Raw genomic sequence first — 23,427 nt, 5'->3', positions numbered from 1 at the left:
TAGTCCTTGATTGGACTGACTGGGGATAACAACTGGCTGTTGATATGTCTGCTGTGACATTCCTTGGGAACCTTGAGCCATTGGAACCTACAGATTGGAAGCACAGTGAGACAGCCAATAAACGTGCTTTCAACATGGCACATGATGCTGTGGCACCACGGAAGAGGGAAAGGTCCAGAGCAAAACAGACATCCAAAGTCATTAGGCCTACTTTCCACTAAGGTGATAAACCTATGTCTGGCTTACAACTGCTTCAGATGGCAGGTCTGACCAAATGCAGCTATGAACAAATAATTTCCTCCACACAGAAAACTACGATTCAGAGGAGGATTCTACCTTAGCATTTGATCTAGTTTTCTAAGAGCAGAGGCTTAAGGCACATGAGTTTCAGCCTGCACCCCGAAGTGGTACAAACTAGAGACAGGTTTACCACATCAATGAGAACCAGACCTTAGTCTTGATTAGTACCATGACCAAGTATCAACAGGAATAAGAGAGAACAAATGAACTTAACAAGGGTCCACTGTGGCCTGGCTCAGGCTATGTGCTCATTACCAAAATACGGTCCATTTCTGCTACTTTAGAAACAGGGTGTTGTGGTTTTTTTTCATGATTCATGAGGTTATGTTGATGGGATTGGACTGCAATGGAGGGACCTGCATTACAAGTTTGTATGAACAGAGAAATGATGCTTGAGCCCTAAACAGAACATATAAAATAGCGCAGAAGATTTTCCATGGTCTCAGAGAACCCATACACGGTTCTCCTCCTCTTCCTCTTCTTTAGGAACTGCTGTACACACCTCACCTTGTAAGCAATGTTCCCTCTAAGCTGTGGAGTCTTGTGAGCAAAAATTCTACTTCATGAGCTACTAGCATGACAGTTGTGAGCCAAGCGATTGGGCTACTGCATAAATCAGTTTGCTCTGGAGCAGTCCTTCCTGAGCTAAGACAAAAATGCATGAGCCGGAGGCTAAAAAACTGTGAGCTAGCTCACACTAACTCAGCTTAGAGGGAACGCTGCTTGTAAGTCTCTACAAATGAGAGTGCTTGGGATGCAGACATTAATATACATAATACTGTCTTCCTTGTGGCCTAAAATTTCTCTCTAGAGGCTTATTTCTCATGAGATTGTGTTATAGTGAATTGGGTCATTATGTTACCAAAGTCAAGACTGTCTACTCTGACTGGTAGTAGCTCACCAGGCTCTTAGGAAAAGGTCTTTCACATCACATACTACCTGAACGTTTAAACTGGAGATATTAGGGATGGAATTTGGGAGGACTGAACAGACAAATGCTTCTGTCAAATCCATATGAGAATGAAGGTATTTCACTGTAACAAAAGCAGTGATCGGGTTTCTTACTTTATAAGATAGTTTACCTACAATTGAGACAGCAGAGATATGATGGGGAAGTGCCAAGGGAATGCCTGCTAAAAGATACTAATACACAAAAAACAAATGAAGTACTATGTTTCAGTATGTCAGCTTTTCTGAAAACAAGTACACATAATAGCTTCTTTTAATGCTTTAAATGATGTCTGGAAGGCAAGCAAAGTGTCATCAATGTTTAAAATCTAAGTTGGTAATTATAAAACCTTCCTATATAAACCAAAACTATCTCCTGTCCACCCATGCAATTTAAAAAGGCTGTGTAAATTCATAATAATCCTGTTTCAGAAGTTCTCAGACTCCATAGTTCTGACTATAGGTTACCTTGGAATCTGAAAATCACAAGTGTATTTTACTAGCTGCAATGATATAAAACAATATCACAGCTTACCTGATAAGATGGCACGGGAGGATATGGGACAATCACACCTTGGATCTGGTTTCCAATGTTGTTGGGTTGGCCACCGACTGCATTTTGGTTTTGAGATTGCTGGACGCCAATTAAACCCTGGTAGTTTTGCTGCTGGTTAGGCATAACTTGGTAACCTGCAATTATACAAATATTTTAACTTATTTTTATTGGTTTTTTAAAATAAAAGTTTCCTTTATTTTGTTTGTATTCAGGTGTTCTTTAGATGTTATGCCAGCAGCATGGAAGTAGCTTTTCTATTTATTTACTTTTTTATTTACATTCAATTTATAGGCCGCTCACCCCCTAAGGGCTCTGAGCGGTTTACATTTGTACAACTTACTAATTACATTACCTTTTACTAGGGCCACACACAATGAGGGGGAAGTGACAACCTATCAGGCACCCATGGCAGGGACTTAGTTGTTGTTTCTTTTTTGTGGAGGTTCTTCAATCCGGGCGACGATGTCTTTGGCGCAGATCTTCTTTTTCCGGTCGCAGCGACTCCTTCCGGGTATGGGCCAACAGCGCCCAACAGCGTGCGCTCCACAGCCGGCCTCTGTTCTTCTATGGGTTCATTCAATGGTGCTTCTTGTACATTTAAAGCCCAATAACCATGTGGTGGGGCCCAGTTGCATTATATTTTTGCAATACAATGATTGCCAAGCCAAGTAATAACTATGTGGTAAAGACCTGCACAACTGGCCCCATCCCTATGATGGTGGACCTTTAAATGTTATAGCAGCATCATTTGATGAACTAATGGAAAAGTAGCTTCTACGGTGCTTCTCAAATATCTGAAGGACATCACAGACATGCAGGACTGTTTTGCTGAAGTAGGTAATTCCAGCATCTAATTTATTAAAATGTTTGTATCCTGTCGTTCTCCAAAGACTCAAGGCAGATAACCAATACTATAGAGAAACATGATCCTGATCAAAAGTCTGTGGTGACTTATTATGTATTATTTAGCTGAATGGAAGTAAACCTGTATTGCCTTTTAATTAAAATGACAGATGCTAAAGTAAAGTTAACTGCCATTTTGCACTTTTTCCTGCAACTTCCTTATCTTGCAATTACAACTTACAAATATGCATTTTATGAATATGAATTTTTAAAATATGAATTTAAAAAATCTTCCCTTCAGCATTTTTGTTGTCAGTTACAGACTGTTTGGTAGCCATGAGTATTTCAAAGCAGAAGACAAACACAAAACTGGATGCCTCCATCACAGTTAACTATGGCTCAAGTGCAAGTAACAGAGCTTTAACAAGTACACTAAGCTGAATGCCAGACATCTTACTTGGAAGCTGACTGGTTGACAGTTAGATAGGTATGTGTGTGTTTACCTGGTCATGGGTTTCCCTTAGTGCATAGGTTGGAACTGTCCTAAAGATAAAACATAATATGGAAGTTTTCTGCAGCAAGAAAAGCTTTGTCATCTGTTCCATTCAACAATAACCAAGAAATATGATGTCTCCTCAATAGGATTCAGAAGGCAGGGTCGGGACCTACATTCTCAGAGACTCAAAGAGCTACTCCACAATTTTGAGACTAAGAAGTTAACCAATCACCTGACAAGTGTACAAATGCATTCAACCAATACAACACGAAGTAATTCAAGCTTCTGAATAAAAAAGAACTATTTAAATAAAATTAATACTAAAGCATAAAGGTGACTTCTAGATGCTCATCCTCTTATTTAGAGAACCCAGGGAACAACAACAAAAACAAAACATGAAGCTAGTAAGATTCACCATCTTGTTGCTGGAATGAATATTTCAGGAGCAAGTTGTCCCCTTTTTAATGCAATGACTGTAAAAATAATTAGCCTGTGCCATGTACAAAATATAATGTAAAAAGTTAGTGTCCCTGTATTGGGTTCCTTTGAAAACAAACACAGTCAGCATAGACCATTTACCATCTGGAAAAGGATGTGGATTTTATTCTTTCTTTAAAAAAAAAATTATTATTATTTTCTCAGAAAAAAGGTGGGATACATAAGTGAAAAGGGGAATAAAAGGGAATTAACCCTGAATGCTAGCTTCTGAGTTCCTTGCCTTCTTCTTCTTTAAGAACATAAGAGACGCCAATGTTGGATCAGGCCAAAGGCCCATCTAGTCCAACACTCTGTCACACAGTGGCCAAAAATACCAGGTGCCATCAGGAGGTCCACCAGTGGGGCCAGGACATTAGAAGCCCTCCCACTTTTGACCCCCCCCTAAGCATCAAGAAGACAGAGAATCACTTGCCCCAGAGACCCTTGCGGCTAATAGCCACTGATGGACCTCTGTTCCACATGCTTTACGGTTACTAGCAGTGCAACTCTTTCTAAAAACAGATCAGCCAGTATCATAATGCCCCTATATAAATCAATGGTACGACCTCATTTGGAATACTGTGTACAGTTCTGGTCACCACACCTTAAAAAGGATATTATAGCTTTGGAAAAAGTGCAGAAGAGGACAACTCGAATGATAAAAGGGTTGGAACACTTTCCCTATGAGGAGAGGTTAAGGCGCTTAGGGCTCTTTAGGTTGGAGAAACGACGACTGAGGGGTGACATGATTGAGGTTTATAAGATCATGCACGGGATAGAGCAGGTAGAGAAAGAGGTACTTTTCTCCCTTTCTCACAATACAAGAACTCGTGGGCACTCCATGAAATTGCTCAGCAGTCGGGTTAGAACGGATAAAAGGAAGTACTTCTTAACCCAAAGAGTGATTAACACATGGAATTCACTGCCACAGGAAGTGGTGGCGGCTACAAGCATGGATGGCTTCAAAAGGGAATTAGATAAGCATATGGAGCAGAGGTCCATCAGTGGCTATTAGCCACAAGGTATAGATAGGAACTCTGGGGCAAGTGATGCTCTGTCTTCTTGGTGCTTGGGGGGGGGTCAACAGTGGGAGGACTTCTAATGTCCTGGCCCCACTGGTAGGCCTCCTGATGGCACCTGGTATTTTTGGCCACTGTGTGACAGAGTGTTGGACTGGATGGGCCTTTGGCCTGATCCAACATTGGCGTCTCTGATGTTCTTAAAAAGGCCCAGGAGTTCAGCAGCTTTGGGGAGCAGAGTCCTCTAGTGAGCAAAAGAATCTGGAGGGCATTCTGAAACTGGCTTTTGTAGAAAACACATTTACATGCACTTCAGAAATTACCTCTGCCAGTAACTTATTGTGAAATATTAATGAAATTTGTCCAAGGTTTTATTTGCACAACTGTACGGCTTTATTTTAATATTATATCTTCTTTTATATTCTGTTTTTGGTAACAACCCTGACATGCAGAATACAAAGTCATAGGCCACGTCATGAAGCCATAATGCACTAGTAAGTTGATTGTTTGTGCCTCTTTCCTCAGAAAATGAGGGATGTAGTGATGGCTGAGCCATATAGATTTGTTGGGTCAATGTTTGCTGTCCCCGGGGAAACCTAGAGTTCTCCGGCCAGAACTGTGCTCTGGATTATCAGACAGAGAAAGTAATTAGTAAATGAGGTCCACGACTGAATTTAATGTCTTAAAACTAAAGAGGAGGGGGAAAGGTAAGAGAGTCACAAATAGGCACAGAGAAAGTGAAACAACACCTGGTTAGTTTATTGAACATGGACCACATGAGCTCTGGATCTTTCTGGAAACAGAATTTACGACTTACCAACTATTCAGCTGGTGAGAGTGGAGAATACTAGATTTTATTGTTGTAATGTAATTTTGTTTAGAGTTGTCAAAATTCTGTTGGCAATCCAAAACACTACACACAATAGCAAGCTATTTGGGGATATTTAGAAAGTGTATGTGTCTTTAAAATGTAAAGGAATAATTGGTTTCAGAAAAACAACTACATTCCCATTTCTAAAGTTGCTCAGTGCCAGGCCCATAGCCAGAAAATTTTCAGTAAGGGGGCAAAGACCAGGAACAGTGAACTTAATTAGATTAATACTAATTAGATTAATGACTACCAGAAATGTTCTGGAAGGGAGCGTGCACTTGTTTGCCCGCCTGCTGGGCTCTCCTTTTCCAGGAGGGCAGCGTGCTGGACGTGGTTTAAATAGATACGCTGCCCAGCTGCTGGCAAGCGTGTGGTCGCCCCCAGGCTCCCTCCCTCCTCTCTCTTTCTGTGTACAGCCTCCTGGTTGGCCAGCGCCAGATGTGGAGCTCACTGCTGGTGGCTGTGAGGGTGGTGGGGAAGGAGTGCTTGCCCCCTCCTGGCCAACCAGCTTCTGTGCACAGCCTCGCTGCTGGCGGTGAGCTCCACATGCTGCGCCAGCCAACCACGAGTCTGTGAGGGTGGCGGGGGAGGAGGGCCTGCCCCTTCCTGGCCAACCAGCTTCTGTCCAAGTATATGGAGTGTAACACAGAGATATGTTACCAGCAAGAGCAGTCATCGCTGGTTGCCCCAGACTCCCTCCCCAACCTGGGAGTGGTAGGGGAGGCAGCCGGGAGGGGGAAGGGCACACTTGGGAGGGGGTGTTTCCCCAAGCCCCCCTCGTGGCTATGGGCCTGCTCAGTGATGGGCAAAGAGCACAAGAAATCACCTTGGTGTGAACTAAACTTGTGGCTGAGTTGTATCACTTCAGACTCCAAGTGAGGGCTTATATGATTGAATGCTGCTCTCTCTATAGCATTCCCCCCATGTCTGTTCTAAAAAGCTACCAATTTTAACTCCTGTGCACATTGAGAAGCTGCAAAGTGATAAATTAGAGAGATTGACAGCACGATGAACGGTGCACTGCAATCACCTTTACTATAATAGTGAACGCTGCAAATAATTTTTTTAAAAGATGCAAATGTAGATTAAGGTGTAATTGCCATCCAACACAAGCCACCTTTACCCTCTCAGTTAATGATACTGACAAGTCATTACTTGGCTCAAAATATAAATCTGTAATGGTCACATATATTACAAGGCAAACATCTCTCTGAAAAATTCCAAATTAGTTTATGACACCAAATGAGATTCTGCGTACAAACACAGAGTCTATTTTTTGTTCCAGTTAGAGACCCCAAATGCCAATTAAGCTACACAACCAGGCCCCCCCCCCAGGTGATTTGAGACTCTATTAAACAGTGGGAAAACCCAGTGATTCTATGGAGTCCTAGAAAAACACAAACTGTACAACAGCTTGTGCGGGGGTGAAGGGGGAGGCTTGATTTGTTCTACAAACTGGACTGAAGAATAATTTATTTGTATCTGGTGCAAGCTTGCACATGTTTCAAGGTAATGGGTTATTATTTAAGATAGTGGATTTTTATTTAATTTAAAACATTTGTATTTCAATTCCCCACAAAGGGGCTTAAAGGTAGCTCACTACATATGCCAACGAAGCAAATGATATGTTAGGACTAGGGATGGGCATGAACTAGCTGACAAACAAAAAATTCATCACGAATTTTGGCTTGTTCATGGTTCGTGAAGCAATAGTCTCAAACTGAAGAACTGCCACAAACTTTCATGGACTTTGATGAAGTTTGTGAAGAGCAGAAAGCACTGCTCAGCTGTTTAGTTTAAAGGGCTTCCAGCCATTTTTGTGGCCTTTTGCAGGGAGCAGAAAGCAGGGGTTTAAACTTTAAATGGCTCGTGAACCGATATGAAGCGGGTCAGTTCATGAACCAACCTCCTCGTTCGTATGGGTTTGTGGTTCCGCTGAACCAACCGAATCAAAAAAATGCAGTTTGCTCCCATCCCTAGTTAGGACAGCAGACTATATGATTTTTAAAAACACCAAAATTAACAATACGAACTTAACTCAAATAAGAGACCCTAAAAAAAGAACTCAGCATCCCATGTAAATACATCAGTCAGTGAACCTCATCCAAAACCTTTTATAAGAAGGTTTGCTAAAAGTTAACAAGAGGGGCCACTCTGGGAGACTCTTACAGAAAGTACAGGCTGCTATGGATCTCTCTTCCTCAAGTTCACTCTCTTTTGCCTGCTGTTGCTAGGCTCAGTGTTTGAACTAAGGTACGAAGGAGGCTGGATTTGTAGGGGAAAACTTTATCCAATTTGGATGTCTTCTATTCAAACTAGATCAGCACCAGGTAGTGCCACCCCCCACCCCTCCAGAAATCTCAGTAAGGGATATTTTCTCCAGTATAATACCAGAAGAGATGGTCCCAGGTGTGAGGGCGTGTGAGAGAGGAGATGAGCTTATTCTCCTTTCCTTCTAGGTTTCTCTGAGGAATGGGTCCTGCCTGTGCCCTCCCAAGGTTCCAAGACTAGACAAACCTAAAGATGAGACAAAGGGGCATGTGGCCGGGCACCTTATTTTGAGAGCCCCCTTCTTTCTTTGGACCACTGACAACTGAGGAGCTTGATCTCCCTTTCCCACCACAAAGCAGTTTACCAATAATATCCCCAGTTATGTATCAGAGGCTTGCCAGCTGCGTTCTCCACATCTGAGTTTAGAATCATTAAGTTCTGGGTGCCTCAGAGGTTAGAAAGCCACCTTCTATCAGGGAAAAAATCACAGCTCAGTGGATACTCTGCTGTTTGCTCTCAGCCCACCCAGGTCATCCATCATACTAAAACTGTCACTCTGCTCCATCAGCACAGCTGGGATCTGCCTACTGATTCTAGCAAACAGACTTGTATTTATGTTAGAACCAGTGCAACTCCCAGTCCTAACGCATGCTACAATTGAGAAGGTCTAAAATGTCTGGTTGAATGTTACTTCAAGGCAGCAAGAGCGAGAAAGCTGACCTTCAGCCTCTTTACTGCTGCCCCCCTGTGCTGTGTAGCATAGGGCTGCCAAGTCCCCCTGGGGGGTGGATAATCCCCCCCGCTTTGGAGGCCCGATTTCCGCCGCCACAGAATCGGGACTCGGGGGGAACTCTATGTTTCCCCCTCAGATGGCTGTGGCCCCGCCCCCAGCGTGCCTGGCGTCATCACGTCACATCCGGCTGACGTGCATGCGACGCGCGCTCGGGACACCGTCCGGGAGCCCCCCACCGCGAGGATAAACTGACTTGGTAACCCTAGTGTAGCAGTCTGTTCTCAAGGGTCCGCTGGCCTGACAGTGTTTCCAGGGCGTGCAGGGAATTACTGGGTGAAGATGAGAAAGGTTCTCTTGTGCAAGCTCCTTGCATTTTAAATCAATATCTTTAAACACTCTTAATAAGCCTTGCAAGTATTTTTCCAATAGGCTAGATGTCTGACTATATTTGGCCACCTGACAAGCTATGCAGAAAAAAAAAAAAACCAGACTGCTGCTGTGAGTCATAACGTTAGAACTCAAGCCACAGTAGCAGAGAGATGAATGCATGGAACGCTGCAATTTCAAAAAATTTTCATTTCTCAGGGACTGCAGTGCAGCTGTGAAAATTATTCACTGTCTTCTGGCACTTTCACACAGATGAAGCAGAATCAATTTACCCCTGCTGGAAGAAGAACTAGGACAGTATAAATTGACTGCTAACATGCTTCCCCCCATGGGGCTCCAAGGTCTGGTTCTATTTTTAGCTTCACTATTCCACCTCAGAATACCAAGTGGCAGGAAATAAATATGGGGAGGAGTTGCACCTGCTGAAACAGAAACAGTATAAAAACACACTTCCCAAAAATCAGCAACTACAAATGATGATCTATCACTTGCAATTTTATCCTCCCTAAATAAGGCCGTTGCTTATACTGCCAGGATCTACATCCAATACCACTTAGAAAGGGACATCGCTCTCGCTAATGAAATGAAAACTCAGACACAAACCTAGCATTATAAAAAGAATGAAAACACACACACAAAATGGAGCACAGAAACAAAGATCTGTCAAAGGTATTACTGACCACATGACTACTCCTAAATATAATTTTCCTAATTCTTCTTTAAGGACAGACATTGCCAACTTTTTTAAAAGGATGAACAGTGCATGCTCCTTGATCAGAAAGCAACACTTCAAGACAGACACACCTGAGACCCCTTTAAAAAAGAAGCCAGGAAGCAGCTGAAAAAGAGACCGGTTCACTGTGAGAAATGTAACCCTCTCAGACAGTGTTACGGCCCCGAATCCAACAGCTCATGATTAAAGGCAATCTATTCCACAATATATTCCACATACCATTGCTTTGCCACATAGACACACATGCCTCCTGTTTACATATACCCCCCAAACCCAGATTTTTTAGAAGTCAGTAGACATTATAAAATATTTAAATGTCAAAAAGGAAAATCCACAGGTCACTGAACATAGTAACGACTGACAGCTAGCATCAACATTTGTTCATGTTATTTTTCTTTTCTTATGGAAACAGACACTCACACCCCTCAAACCCTTTAGGTTTTATAGAGCACTTATTTCAGCTTATATTTAACCATTTTTTATTACCATGAAAAGCCCTGGACCACCTGTGCATATAAGGAAAACTCTACACCATTCATCAAACAACCTGAAAACAACATTTGGTCCAGGTTTGTGCCTAATCCCAAACAAAATAAGAATGTGACTAATACCTTTAAATTTCAGCATCTGGGGCTTAATCCAGTGGCAGACTGCTGACTATGCACTAGTGTGGAAGCTTCTGGAACTGAAGTCAGGGATGAGAGGGTGAGCTTGCACTAATTCTTCCTTTATTTCAGCACGAGTTCCCCAGACACAATCCTGCTTGGACCCACTGACTGACATGCAGACTAACAGCACAAGACTCCTTCCACATGAGGACACTGCTGCGTAAAGTCCACATTAACATCCACAACGTATATGCACGGGAAGCCTACTCACCATGGTTCATGTGACAGGCAGCATGTTTTTGTTTTTTTTTAAATTAAAGTAGCAAAGATAAGCCAGGATCCAAAAGGAATCCAAGATCCAGCTTGTTCTGCACTGCCAAGGGCATTACAAGCCTCTGCTTCCTCAGCAGCTTTACCTACTATCACATGGGAAACCATGCTGTAAATTGAAGTAATTTTTTTAAAAAAATCAAACAGATCTGAGTTCTGGTCAGCCGCTAAGCGTTTCAAAAAAGCAAGCTAGAGGATACATGAGTTCTTGAACATGCCTTCAGTACCTCAATGGAACACAAGTTATAAAATATTTAATCTAAAGACAATGGCCATGTAGACTGGAACAACAAAGATCCAGGCTGTGATATAAAAAGTAGCAGGCACGCGATCTAAGTCTGCACAAGGATGGACAAACTACCTTATAATGGCTGCATTCCTTTCCACAATAGCAAAATAAGCAGAGAATGTAGACAATCTGTACCTGTTGGAAGCATTCAACTTGCCACAAAATTATATTCCTCAAATGTATTCGATTTGAAAAGCATTTTTTAATTTTCTGATGCAGAAAAATGCATACCATTTTTTTCCCTGAAAATCCATGCCCTTTTAATACTGCTATGATAGATAATAAGCATTCTGAAGCACTGTTCAAGAAGTGTTATTCAAGTAGAAAACAGCAACGACCTTACTTCATTCATTTTTATACAAAAAAGCAATCAAAAACTCATTTTTCTTTTAACTACATACACTACTATTCTGGCACAAAGAGAGACTCCCTTATGGCAGTGGTTATGTAGCTCCAATAAACAGTGACAGTCCTTCTCACATTGCAAAAGCATCTGGTCCCATGTTACCTACTGTACACCTTTAGCAAATAAGGAAATATGCCACACACACAAAAAGCACAGATATTGCCAAAGGCATGACCGGCCACCATAGTTTCAATTCATTTTAGAGACAGCATATCTAAGAGGCTCTAAACAAAACAACATTTTGGAATTCAAACTGTATGAAAGGCAAAAGTTCAGGCCCTTTCAAAACCAGGTCACCTTAAAGACTTTAAACACATCACCACAAATCATTGCTTACTTCTAAAAAAGGATTCCCTGCATCGTTGTGCAGAGTTCACGCATAAAAGACTACAAGTCTTCTTGTCAACAGACATCTGAAAAGTAAAGGCATCACCTGTACTGATTTACTAGCCATAATATGAGTCAAGGAAAAGCACAACTGAAAAGCTGACTGTTGTGAGATTTCAGGAAGATATACCCTTATCAGCCACAGAAAATAACATTAAAAACCAAGAGCAATAAGAAACATTTTGGGATTTTAATCAATCAGAATCTCGAAGACTTGTCCAGAAGTTCTTTAATTAAGGTCCCAATTAGGGATGGGCACAAACCTGCCAAGAACCTAAGTTTGGTACTAAAATTGCCCGGGGTCATAGTTTGTGAACCAAGGGTCGTGTGATCTCGCCTCAACAACCCTCCCACAACCCTCTATGTATTCATTGGGAGGTTTGTGGGGTTCATGGTGGGATCACTGAAATGGCTTACATCTATTTCAGCCTAACAGTTGACAGGCACACCAGCTCCACTGTTAGGCTGAACTGGATACAAGCCATTTAAGTGATCCCTTTTTTGCTCTCCCCCGCTTCCTAGCAAATTGGACAGGTTTAATGGTTCACAGCCATTTAAACCTAACAGCTGGGTGAGTCATCAGGTTTAAATGGCTCCAAGCCATTAAACCAATCTGTTTCACCCCCCTCCCCTCCAGAGCGAGAGGGATCACAGAAATGGCTTGCATCTATTTCAGCCAAACAGTTGATGGGCACACCAGCCCCGCTGATAGGCTGAAATGGATGCAAACCATTTCAGTGATCCTTTTTTGTTCTCCCCCACTTCCAAGCAGGGGGAAGCAAGACGGATGGGCCATTTAACCCTTCCTGGCTGATCCCCCCCCCCCCACGGCTTGCCACAGCTGGGAGAAAGGCAGCTGGAACCAGCTGGTTCTAGCATTTTTGCTCAGTTCGGGGTTCAGTTTGGATACACCCCAAACCAGAATTTTCTGGTTTGTGCCCATCCATAGTCCCAATAGCATAATGTCTGAATACTGCAGGGAAGGTAATCTTTTAAAAAAATTAAGACTTGTGTGTGTGTGTGTGTGTATAACTCTTTGTTTGGAAACACAATACTGGAGATGGTAAAGGATTTAAATCCTATTTCATATATATATATATATATGAAAAATAGGATTTAAATCCTTTGATCAGAATGGGTTTTATAACACCGTCTCCAATATTGTGTTTCCAAGCAAAGAGTTATTTCCATCCTCCCTACTTCTGCATTCCATCACTTAGACTCAAAGTTGAAAGAAGTAAAAAGATGGTATTTTCACCAGGTGGAAGACAGACGAGCACTTTAAAAGTCAAAACAATTCCTTCAGTCTTTACAGATTTTTCAAATCCTTGCTGACAATGACAACTACCTGAACTATATACACATTATGGGAAAGAACCCCCCCCCCCCACAAACCTGTTTGTTGTGCAGGCTGTGGCAGTGGCTGGTTTTGCTGTGCATTGTAATGAATGGAAGTAACAGGCCGATATTGTTGACTGGAGTGTGGATATTGGCCTGGAGCACAGTAACAGGCTGGCATCTAAAAAGAAGCAACATATAGGAGATTCATTTAGATATATATACTTCAGACATGGCCTAAAGCACTACACGATGGTAGGTTCAAGAGAGGAAACAGAGAATCTGGTGAAAAACAATTAAAAGTTTAACTGCCCAAGAGCATTTCTTTTCTCTGAAAAATTCAGCATAAATTAAATTGGATGTAAAGGGCATCCTTCCATTAGTAAAAATGCACTTTTGGGTCAAGCAACGTTGCCTGATTTCTGCTATCAATTACATATTGCTTTATACTAACTACATCAAAAGAAAAAAAAAATAGCTCCACAGTATCATTAATGCAAGTATTTCTTTACAAACCTTAGCCATAGCAGCCCCAAGCTAATGCAAACTATGGAAGAGCAGTAGTTTGCCTGTTGTCATGGTTAAGGGAAAACACACACACAAAACCAGAAAAGAGCCAACCACTCATTCAGAAGTTCTTTAATTAATGTCCCAATAGTGATTTTAGTACAAAAGGAATGCAATAAAAGAAAACATGATGGGGAACCCCCTATAGGTTACTACTTAATGCGTGCGATGCGCACGTACATATACTTCAAACATTTTGCTGGACTTAAAAAGTAGTGAGTGCTACTGAAACAACCTCACTGTGATTCTAGGAAGAAGCCTAGATGATTCCCTCCCCTTATTTCTAAGAGAGAGAGAGAAACATCCTCCACGCACACATAAAGCCAGGCTAGTTGATATTTTAATGCAAACTTAATCCATTCATACAAGCTAATTCCGATATGGTTTTGCAACACTTGAAAGCTCTCTTCACCTGTGGCATTGGTTGCTGCATATATCCCTGTTGCTGAAGAACTTGCTGGTTGACAGGATGGCTAGATGCACTGTAATTAGGGGTGGGAACTGGTTGACCAGGTGGTGGTGGAGGTGGTGGTGGAGGAGGGGCAGTTGCTATGATAAAACCAGGCTGTTGAGGAGGCTGAAGGACAACTGTGGATTGGAACATGGCGGCATGAGGATCAGCCGCTTCCCCAGATGGCTGGCGGGAGAGACTCATATGGCTGAACTGGGGTCCCAGGTTGTCTTGCTGAAATTAAGCAAGACAGTAACCGTGATTCCTTTTCTGAAGCAAGGCAGAGTTGCTCGATAAACAATTAACTAAAACACAAAGTAGCAAAATACTCTCCTATCCAGTTAGAGTGTGTTAGCAGTATTCTTTAATTTAAAAAAAAAGAATGAATGCTTTAAGACAGGTGACATCTCAGTATCAGTAGTAGGTGGAACAGTGGAGAAATTATACACATTTCATATCCACATCAAGAAATACTTGACTTTATTTACGGCTTGTAAACTGTAAAATAGTATCTACTGGCTGCACTCGATAGTATTTTCTGATGTTACTCTAAGGACAGTAAGGAAATAATTCACCAACACTTGGCATTTTAAGAAGAACAGTTTAGCAATTAGTTAATTATGGTTCAATTATGAGAAAGAAAAGGATGAGCGAGGTTGCACTTGCTGCCAAGATGAAGTGTTACTGGTTATAATAGTGTCAAGAGGGTAGTCATTTGGGTCTGCAGTATCTGGCTTTGACTCTTGAAGGCTCATACCCTGAAAATCTTGTTGGCCTTTAAAGAGGTAAAAGGTAAAGGTTCCCTTGCACGAAAGCCAGTCGAGTCCGACTCTAGGGTTGCGGTGCTCATCTCTGTTTCAAAGCCGAAGAGCCAGCGCTGTCCGAAGACGTTTCCGTGGTCATGTGGCCGGCATGACTAAACACCAAGGCGCACGGAACGCTGTTACCTTCCCACCGAAGTGGTACCTATTTATCTACTTGCAATTTCTTGCTTTCGAACTGCTAGGTTGGCAGGAGCTGGAACTCGAGACGGGAGCTCACTCCGTCATGCGGCACCCGGGTCTCGAACTGCTGAACTACTGACCTTCTACAGCCTGCAGTTCAGCGTCTTAACCACTTGAGCCACCGCAGCTCCCTTTAAAGAGGTACTGGACTCCAATCTGGTTATAATAGACAGATTATTAATCTAATTTAAAACGAAGTTGGAGCAGAGCTGTGTAGGCATGATGTGTAGCACTCGGGATTCTCATCAAGGATTAGCCTCCTAGGGATGTACTAGTACTCACTGAAAGCCTAGATTCTTCTCTCCGCTATACATCCCTACAATTATTTTCTAAACTTGCTGAACTAGAGTTGAACTGAGGAAGATGTGGACTAACAGCTGTTACACGCAGTATCTTTTGATACAGCATGCAAAATGCGCATGTTGATGTATTTCATTGCTGAGATGCTAATTCAGTATGTTTTTTTTTGGGGGGGGGTGTCAGGAGAAAGCCCTAGCTTTCTCTCCCCTCCATAAAAATTTCCGCAGCAAAATAAACAGACATGAAGAGATTAAGTTTCGGGTTGGTAAACATTAACCTTGGCGGCACCCCCTAATATATTATTGAAGTGAAATGCTATTTGGCTGACACAAAGGAAAAGCAAACAAACCATATACCATATTCAGTTCTATATTGGTCTCCTCCTAATGAATTGCAGTGACGGAGCTACAGAGCCACTCTTGACCACCTGGTCTACTTTACAAGCAGCACTGTGGTGTTCCGAGGTTGCAATCAAAGTGAGTGCATGCAGAGCCTTACCTTGGGACAAGGGGGTAGACCTCTAGAGGTATGAGGAATGCAGCTAAGATGGGGCAACAAAACTCAAAAGGTAACAGGGCAAGGTCTCTGCACCCATTTTAGTTCAAGCATTAGTACACATTGGAAAGTGTTTTATTGTCATGGGAGAGCGGACAACACAGAATACCCCTGAGAGGTTTAGACAAAAACAGCAAGGAAAAAGAAGGAAGGATACAACAATTCAAGAGGTATAATGAATACTGACTGGCTATGAAGAGTAACCGCAAGAAAAAAGGACACAATTTCCTTGATACACACAGCAGCTAACCCGCAGGCAAGCCTGCCACGGACTTAAGGTGATGGGCCCATTTTCTCCCCTCAATTCCTTTTTGACCTCTTACCAATACTCAATTTGTATTGAATACAGGAGCCAGTCAATATTTATATAACACATGCACATCCCAACATAAAAGCTATTCTAGTAAAGACTCTCTCATGCAAGAAGAGGTGAGTAGAAGATAATATACCACAGTATATTGCTGGGTAGATGAGACTGGCAGGAGCGGGGGTGGATAAGAGACTGTGGAGAATTGAACAGGCTGTGAAGAAGGCTGAAGAGGTCGGATAGGCTGAAGAAGTAACAGTTGAATACACACAGTTAACAGAGTAAAAAAGAAATGAAAAATGGGAATATTTCTTTTTGTGTAAAGGCATATTTAAAAAAACACCCCAAATGTTCAATTTTGCAACTGAAAATACATATAACACAAGGTTGCGATTACATACAGTAAAAAAAATCTAACAATGGACATTTACCCATCAAGAGGAATAATTTATCCCATCACTGTTAGACTGTCACACAGCATGAGACTGCAAACTTGTGAGGTCTTTTAAAGTTTAAGGACCAAACAGTACATACAAATACACAAGAACAACAGGCTGTCTCCCAGTTCTAGGCAAAGGGGGCTTCCAAAATTTGATCCCAGAGCCAAAGAATAATCACATGAAAAGAACAACTTCGCTATCTCTTTCAACATGTTTCTACAACAGTCTACCATTTCCTCCTTATCCGAATGCATAGGGCAACCATTGCATATTTGACATGTGCACCTGTGGTAGGACGTGATTGGTTGCTGGCTGCTGCTGAGGTGGCATGGGAGGAGGTGGCTGCTGAGGAGGTCCAGGCACTTGGTTTCTAACAGGTTGCTGTGGCACGGGAGGATTATACACGACTGGAGTGCCATCAGGATTAATGAATGGCTGACCTAGAGGGTCAGGGGCAAAATATGCAAGTTATTTAGCAAAATGCAGTCTACCAGCAGAATACAAATGTTTGCTTTATATCATTCTCTACTTTCAAAATCCAGTACTACATTATAGATTACATTTCAAGAGAACTGCACATCGGCTGTTAAAATTAGTACAACAGTGGAACTAATTTACCTTTTTGGGGGATTAAGTTGAAGGCTAGATTGTAGCGAAAATGCTGACAAAAGTATTCCTCCATCATCACAAATTTTAAAAGAAGAACAACAGTTACAGAAATTGTTAAGCACAATTTGGAGCGGTTTTCAGACGAATGAATTTAAAACTCACAAAGAAGATTCAACTCAAGTGGGATGGTACTAAAGAAGAGCAATTCCTGGGATTACAGTACTATAGCTGACACGAGGCAACTTTTAAAAATGGCATCCCAGAGTAAGTTGAATATCAATCAAGTGAAGTCCAGTGGACCTAGAACTAATGGGAAACAACTCACTAAGTGAAGAAGTTGACACAAAAGAACTGTTTAGAGTCCGTTCGTTTATTTTGCTGTATTTTATATCCCACAGAAAACACCATGTTGAAATAATAAACACAATATTCACATGTACTTATAGCGAAATATATTTGTTTTTTATGCACAACATCAACTCTAGTGTATTGTAAAGACTTTCAAACTACAACATCACATTTCAAACACTTTCAAACTAAGTTATATAACAATGCAGCAGGCCTGCTTGCTAGCTGAACCACCTCATGGGAAAATACATCTACTAGGCTTGCTGGCTAAGCTGAATCATCACAGTGAGAAATACAAGCTGCCTGCTAGCTTTACCTGATGGATCATCGCTTGGGAAATGTACAATAGGTTGCTGCATTGTTCGGTACAAATAACTGTACATTGGTATCTATCCTCCATCAGGAAGAAGACAGTTGGACTCTTCGTGTTATATAACTTAGTTTGAAAGTGTTTGATATGTGATGTTGTAGTTTGAAAGTCTTTACAATACACTAGAGTTGATGTTGTGTACAAAAACCAAATATATTTAGCTATAAGCAGTGTTCCCTCTAAGCCGAGTTAGTGTGAGCTAGCTCACAGTTTTTTAGCCTCTGGCTCAGGAAGGATGGCTCCAGAGCAAACTGATTTATGCAGTAGCCAAATCGCTTGCTCACAACTTTAATGCCGGTAGGTCACAAAGTAGAATTTTTGCTCACAAGACTCCCACAGCTTAGAGGGAACATATGTGAATATTGTTTTTATTATTTCAACACGGTGTTTTCTGTGTTTATCTAACTTAGCCGTGTTCCCTGTGTGCTTGTTGGTATTCTATATCCCTGCATTTTCTATAATAAGTTCAAAGCAACTTGGATAGGTTACCCAGATGGTTCAGGCAATGCTTAGGGCCAGACCTTGCTCAGTTTTAGCAGTTAGGCTAGCCTTCAAGCCACCTTCTGGACCATCAACGGGAGGCAGTCCAATAAAAAAACAAAACACTTGTGCCACTTTTCTGACTCTTGACTGACTAGGGTCTCGCAGGGCTCTTTTTGTAGCAGGAACTCCTTTGCATATTAGGCGATACACCCCTAATGTAGCCAATCCTCTAAGATCTTCCAGAGCTCTTCTTACAGGGGCTACTGTAAGTCCTTGGAGGGTTGGCGACATAGGCAAAGGAGTTCCTGCTACAAAAAGAGCCCTGACTGGGTCTGTCTTAACAGGTGCAATGCAAAGGCAGCCACTTAAAAATTTAACCACCATATCTGCTTGTATAAAGTGCTGTCAAGCTGCAGCCAACGTATGGCAACCCCATAGGATCTTCAAGGCAAGACTAGAAAAGAAGTGGTTTACCATTGCCTGCTTCTGAGTTAGGGCTGCCAAGTGGGGGTGGGGGGTGGGGAAGCCCCTGCTTTGGAGGCCCGATTTCCACTGCCGCAGAATCGGGCCCCGGGGGGAACCCCACCCCCGGCGTGCACGTCACTAGGAAGTGACGTTATGACACCGGGCATGCTGGGGGCGGGGCCACGACCATCCAAGGGGAAACTCTATGGTTTCCCCTTGGATGGTCGTGGCCCCGCCCCCAGCGTGCCCGGCGTCATAACGTCACTTCCTAGTGACGTGCATGTGGCTCGCGCGTGCTCCAGGATCCACCCGGGAGTCCCCCGCTCCGGAGGTGAGAACTACTTGCCAACCCTATTCTGAGTAGCAACCCAAGACCTCCTTGGTGGACTCCCATACCTATTAATATAGTTCTATAATTTTATATGAATGTGCTATTTAAGGACACTGAAATCATTAACAGCTCCCCCAAAGCCAGAGAACCCTTCTTCAACACAAAACACTTTCACTCTTCCACATCCTGTGGACGTCAGAGAACCCTGGTACAATTTTATGAAGCCCTCTGAGAAGACATTAAAATGCATACGGCTGCAAAATTAACACGGAGGGGCGGGGAACGAGGGGAAGAAAGGCAACAGACCACTGTGATTCAAAACAGCATTTATACATTACTGCAAAGCCATTCATACAAAACAAAAGACACCCACATCTGGATACCAACCTGTTTGAGGGTTGATCAGAATACTTCCAGGTGGTATGCCTGCCGCTTCCAAGGGAAGCAAAAAGAAGCTACTGCTAGAAGGCGCCACTTGCCCACTCATGCCACCATCAAAGGAAAGAGAACTACTAGTGCTGACAGTTGGATAGACGGCAGATGTGCCATGAGAAGGCTGGCTGAGAGCTGTGACTGGAAGAGGCTGCTGGGTGTGAGAAAGAGAACCCGTGGATGACCCTACACTACTAGAAGACTCTGAACCTAGGAAAGGAGTAACGAGAAATGGATTTTACCTAGAGACAGAATAATTCATGCACATTTCAATATTCAGGTTCTTAGTCAATGCTTACCCCCTTTTTGATGCACAGCCTGGAACTACAGTACCAAAACAGTGACTCCCCACAACCCAATGTTGTTTCTCCCACTCAAGCTTGCATTTACTCCAATTGCCATGAATGAGGGCCTGTCCTAAGCTACACAGGCCTTTGCTCGCATGCCATGCAGATATGGAAACGGCAAAGCAGAACAGCAACCCACTATGCCTGTTTTCTCATAGATCACAAATACAAATGGAGACAGCAAGGCTGAGAAACATGAGACAGCTGAAGCAGTTTTTTTTAAAAAAATAAGGACTCCCTCACTCCACCACAGCTATAGCCCCACAAGGAGTGTAATCGGAAAAAACTTCTTCACACCACAATAAATGAAACAGAGTGGTCAAAACAGAGTTAACGATGGGAACAACTGAGTCAAAGTGAAACAATATTGATTTAAAATCAGAAAATAAAAACACTCTGCCCCTAAACTTTGGCTCTACTACATCTTCAGTATAGCAAATATTTACTCTGGTACAGAAAAAGAATGCACATAGCTGAGATGTAAGAAAAACACTCAACATATTCTACAGAACCTGGAAAGTCATGCAAATATTGGATAAAATTACTGCTGTTATTTTAAATTGACCCAAAACAAAGAGGAATATTGTGGCACCTTAAAGGGCCAAGAGATGTATTGTAGCAATGAACCTTTTCGAGTCACAAAACCATTAGTCCTAAAGGCGTTATAACTCTTTTTTGTTTGTACAGTAACAGACCAACACACAGTCAACCCCACCAGATTCAGAAGGGTAGTCGTGTTGGTCTGAAGCAACAGAACAAAGTTTGAGTCTAGTGGCACGTTTAAGACCAACAAAGTTTAATTCTGGGTATAAGCTGATACCCAACATTAAATTTTGTTGGTCTTAAAGGTGCCACTGGACTCAAACTTTGTTCCATCACCTCACTAAAATTTGTATTTGATCAACCCAATGATTCCTATAAGTTATTGCATTAGGAAAATTAATTCTCAATTAAGATCAACATTTTTTCATCTTCACAGAACAGATCAAAAAGAACCACCCCCACCCCCCATTCTGGCCACCCGGCAAACTTCAAGGGTGCCCAGATCACGATACAGCACTGATGAATCTGAGTAAACAATCTGTGTTAACTTTAACAGCATTCCAGTCAAGCCACCCACTATAAACTCTCTGATTTAACCATTTTTTATAAACAGTATCATCTTCAATATTATGTAAAGGAGATGTTTGACTGATACCAGCATAATTAAGGATAAGAATAATATGGGCCCAGTTTTAAAGTTTCATCTACAAAATTTGTACAGTAGTAGTCAGCTAAGTATATTAAATGTGAAATATAAAGTTCCATTTAAACGTTTATTTAATTTTTGTTAGCTATATTGGATCTATGCAGAGTGGGAGTAGGCAGAGGAGTTGTGGCCCTTAGTGGGCCACTGTTTCTGCCATACCACCAAGTGCCTGCCAGGAATACTAGTAAATAATAAAATTCTATATAGTAGTAGTAGTAGTAGTAGTAGTAGTAGTAGTAGTAGTAGTAGTAGTAGTAGTAGTAGTAGGATCTGCTTGTATGTCATCGAATTATTATGAAGCAAATAAAACTGTGCCAGATAGCTAAGGTAAGTGTTCGTAAGTGAGTAGTTAAAAATGTAAACAACAGTTGTACAGTCTCCCCTGTTCTAGAAAGCGATGTCTTTCTCATATTGTAGTCATGGTTGTAAGCCTCCTTGGACTAACAGAAAAGAGGGACACACATTTTTTAAAATTACTTACACAGAAAAGTAGGTTACACTGTCAAGACTGAAAAACCTCCATTTTGTTGGCAATGCTCCCTACCAGTAGTTGTTGCAGATTTTCCAGGCTGTATGGCCATGGTCTTGGCATTGTAGTCAGTTGACACAGAGAGTACTTCATCTTTCTGTGTTATACCTCTGAGGATGCCAGTCACAGCTGCTGGTGAAACGTCAGGTACTGCAATGCCAAGACCATGGCAATACAGCCCAGGAAATCTACAACAGCTAATGAACTCCGGCCATGAAAGCCTTTGACAAAATAACAACAACAACAATAATAATAGGCCTTAATCTAATTTAAGCAGGGAACCTTCTTACGCAAGAGCATATACCTCAGTAACTTTTAACAAGATCATCCAGTGGACCCGACCTAACACAAGCAGAGCTGCACTAGATGAACAGAAATTTTCTTGCCTCCTGCCCTCTTGTTACAGCACAGAGGTGAACGGGAAAAAGAACCACTAAAGTCACCCCTCCTTCCTCTTCCATATGCAGAAGTGCCTTCTGCACATGGAAAAAAGAAGTTAGGATCTAAGCTTGTCAGTACATGGTCTGGCGTTGTAAATTTAAACAGATTAGAGGACCACGACTTATTCTTTATTATCCTTTGGGCAGAATTTTTTTTTTAACATTTTCTGATGCTATATCTTCCTTCTGCATTTGTTCTTGAGGGCTCACTTTACAGTAGGGAAGATTATAAGGAACAGGTTTAAAAGTTTTATTTTATACCTGTGCAATGTGATTAGGATTGTCTGGAAGGAAGTGAGTGCCATGGCTGGGCAAGGAGGGGAGGCTGGCAATGGAGAAACATGACTGCAGTGCTTTTCACCAGATGGTGGTGATAGGAAGGGCACTTGGGCACTGGAAATGTATCCAGCAGAGTTTCAAAGTCATGAATGTTGCTGGCTCGGTCTTTTCTAGCCAACTTCATACATTTCCATTCCTCCCAAGACACAGTGTCACTACATTAGGCCGCATCTGGATTCAATATCACTTGATTCACTTATATTTAGTATGATGCATGATTAACAGTCAACCTGCTTGAAGGAAAGCAAGAAGATCAGCCACTTTAGCTGTATGTGGGTCTAACCCTTTCTCAGAACCCCAGGACTGGAAAACCTGCCAGGTATTGTTGTAGATCCTATTGGTAGAGCTCTTTCTAGAAGACACTAAAGTGTTTATGACCTTATCTGAATAACCTATTTCCCTAAACTGAAACTGCTCAATCTCCAAGCTGTGAGGCTCAACATCTTGGGCTGAGGATGAAGGAGGGAGGAAGAAGAAGCCCTGAGCTCCAGAAAGTTGATGCTCTGCAGGGCCTCCTACTGGGAACAGAGGCCCTGTGCCGCCACCACCCCTTGAAAGTAGGCTCCCCATCCTAGGAGGCTGGCATCCTTGATCAGCAGTGACCTGGTCAGCTCTCTGAGAGGGGACCCCTTCGGGAGTCTGGATGGAAGCAGCCACCATTGTAACTCCTGAAGTGGACTGCCTGGAAGTTTGATGGTCTTGTGTTTTCTGTGAGCTATCACGTCCTGGAAGGGGACAACAAGCCTTTGGAGAGGGTGAGCATGGAATCTTGCCCAAGGGATGACATCCTGACAGGAAACAAGCATCCCCAGCCTCACCAGAAGCATGGCCTCCAAGTGAGACTGTTGAATAACATCCCTCATCAAGGA

The 23,427-nt window shown here is 42.3% G+C and overlaps 1 protein-coding gene across 1 annotated transcript in view; it reads right to left on the bottom strand.

Annotated features, from left to right (window-relative positions):
* R3HDM1 (R3H domain containing 1) overlaps positions 1-23,427 on the bottom strand; it is a 75,416-nt gene that overhangs the window by 15,272 nt on the left and 36,717 nt on the right. The window contains exons 13-19 of the mRNA XM_015417117.1: positions 19,610-19,864; positions 16,902-17,056; positions 16,319-16,420; positions 13,972-14,244; positions 13,050-13,173; positions 1,784-1,938; positions 3-87 (exon numbers count right to left, since the gene is read on the bottom strand). Coding sequence (XP_015272603.1) covers positions 3-87; positions 1,784-1,938; positions 13,050-13,173; positions 13,972-14,244; positions 16,319-16,420; positions 16,902-17,056; positions 19,610-19,864 — 1,149 coding nt within the window. The remainder of the gene's footprint in view (positions 1-2; positions 88-1,783; positions 1,939-13,049; positions 13,174-13,971; positions 14,245-16,318; positions 16,421-16,901; positions 17,057-19,609; positions 19,865-23,427) is intronic.

The sequence above is a fragment of the Gekko japonicus genome, unplaced genomic scaffold (assembly GCF_001447785.1).
Source record: "Gekko japonicus isolate JY-2015 unplaced genomic scaffold, Gekko_japonicus_V1.1 scaffold883, whole genome shotgun sequence".
Classification (NCBI taxonomy): Eukaryota; Metazoa; Chordata; class Lepidosauria; order Squamata; family Gekkonidae; genus Gekko; species Gekko japonicus.
The sequence above is the reverse complement of the archived record's forward strand: the minus strand, read 5'-3'. Positions and strand labels throughout refer to the sequence as shown.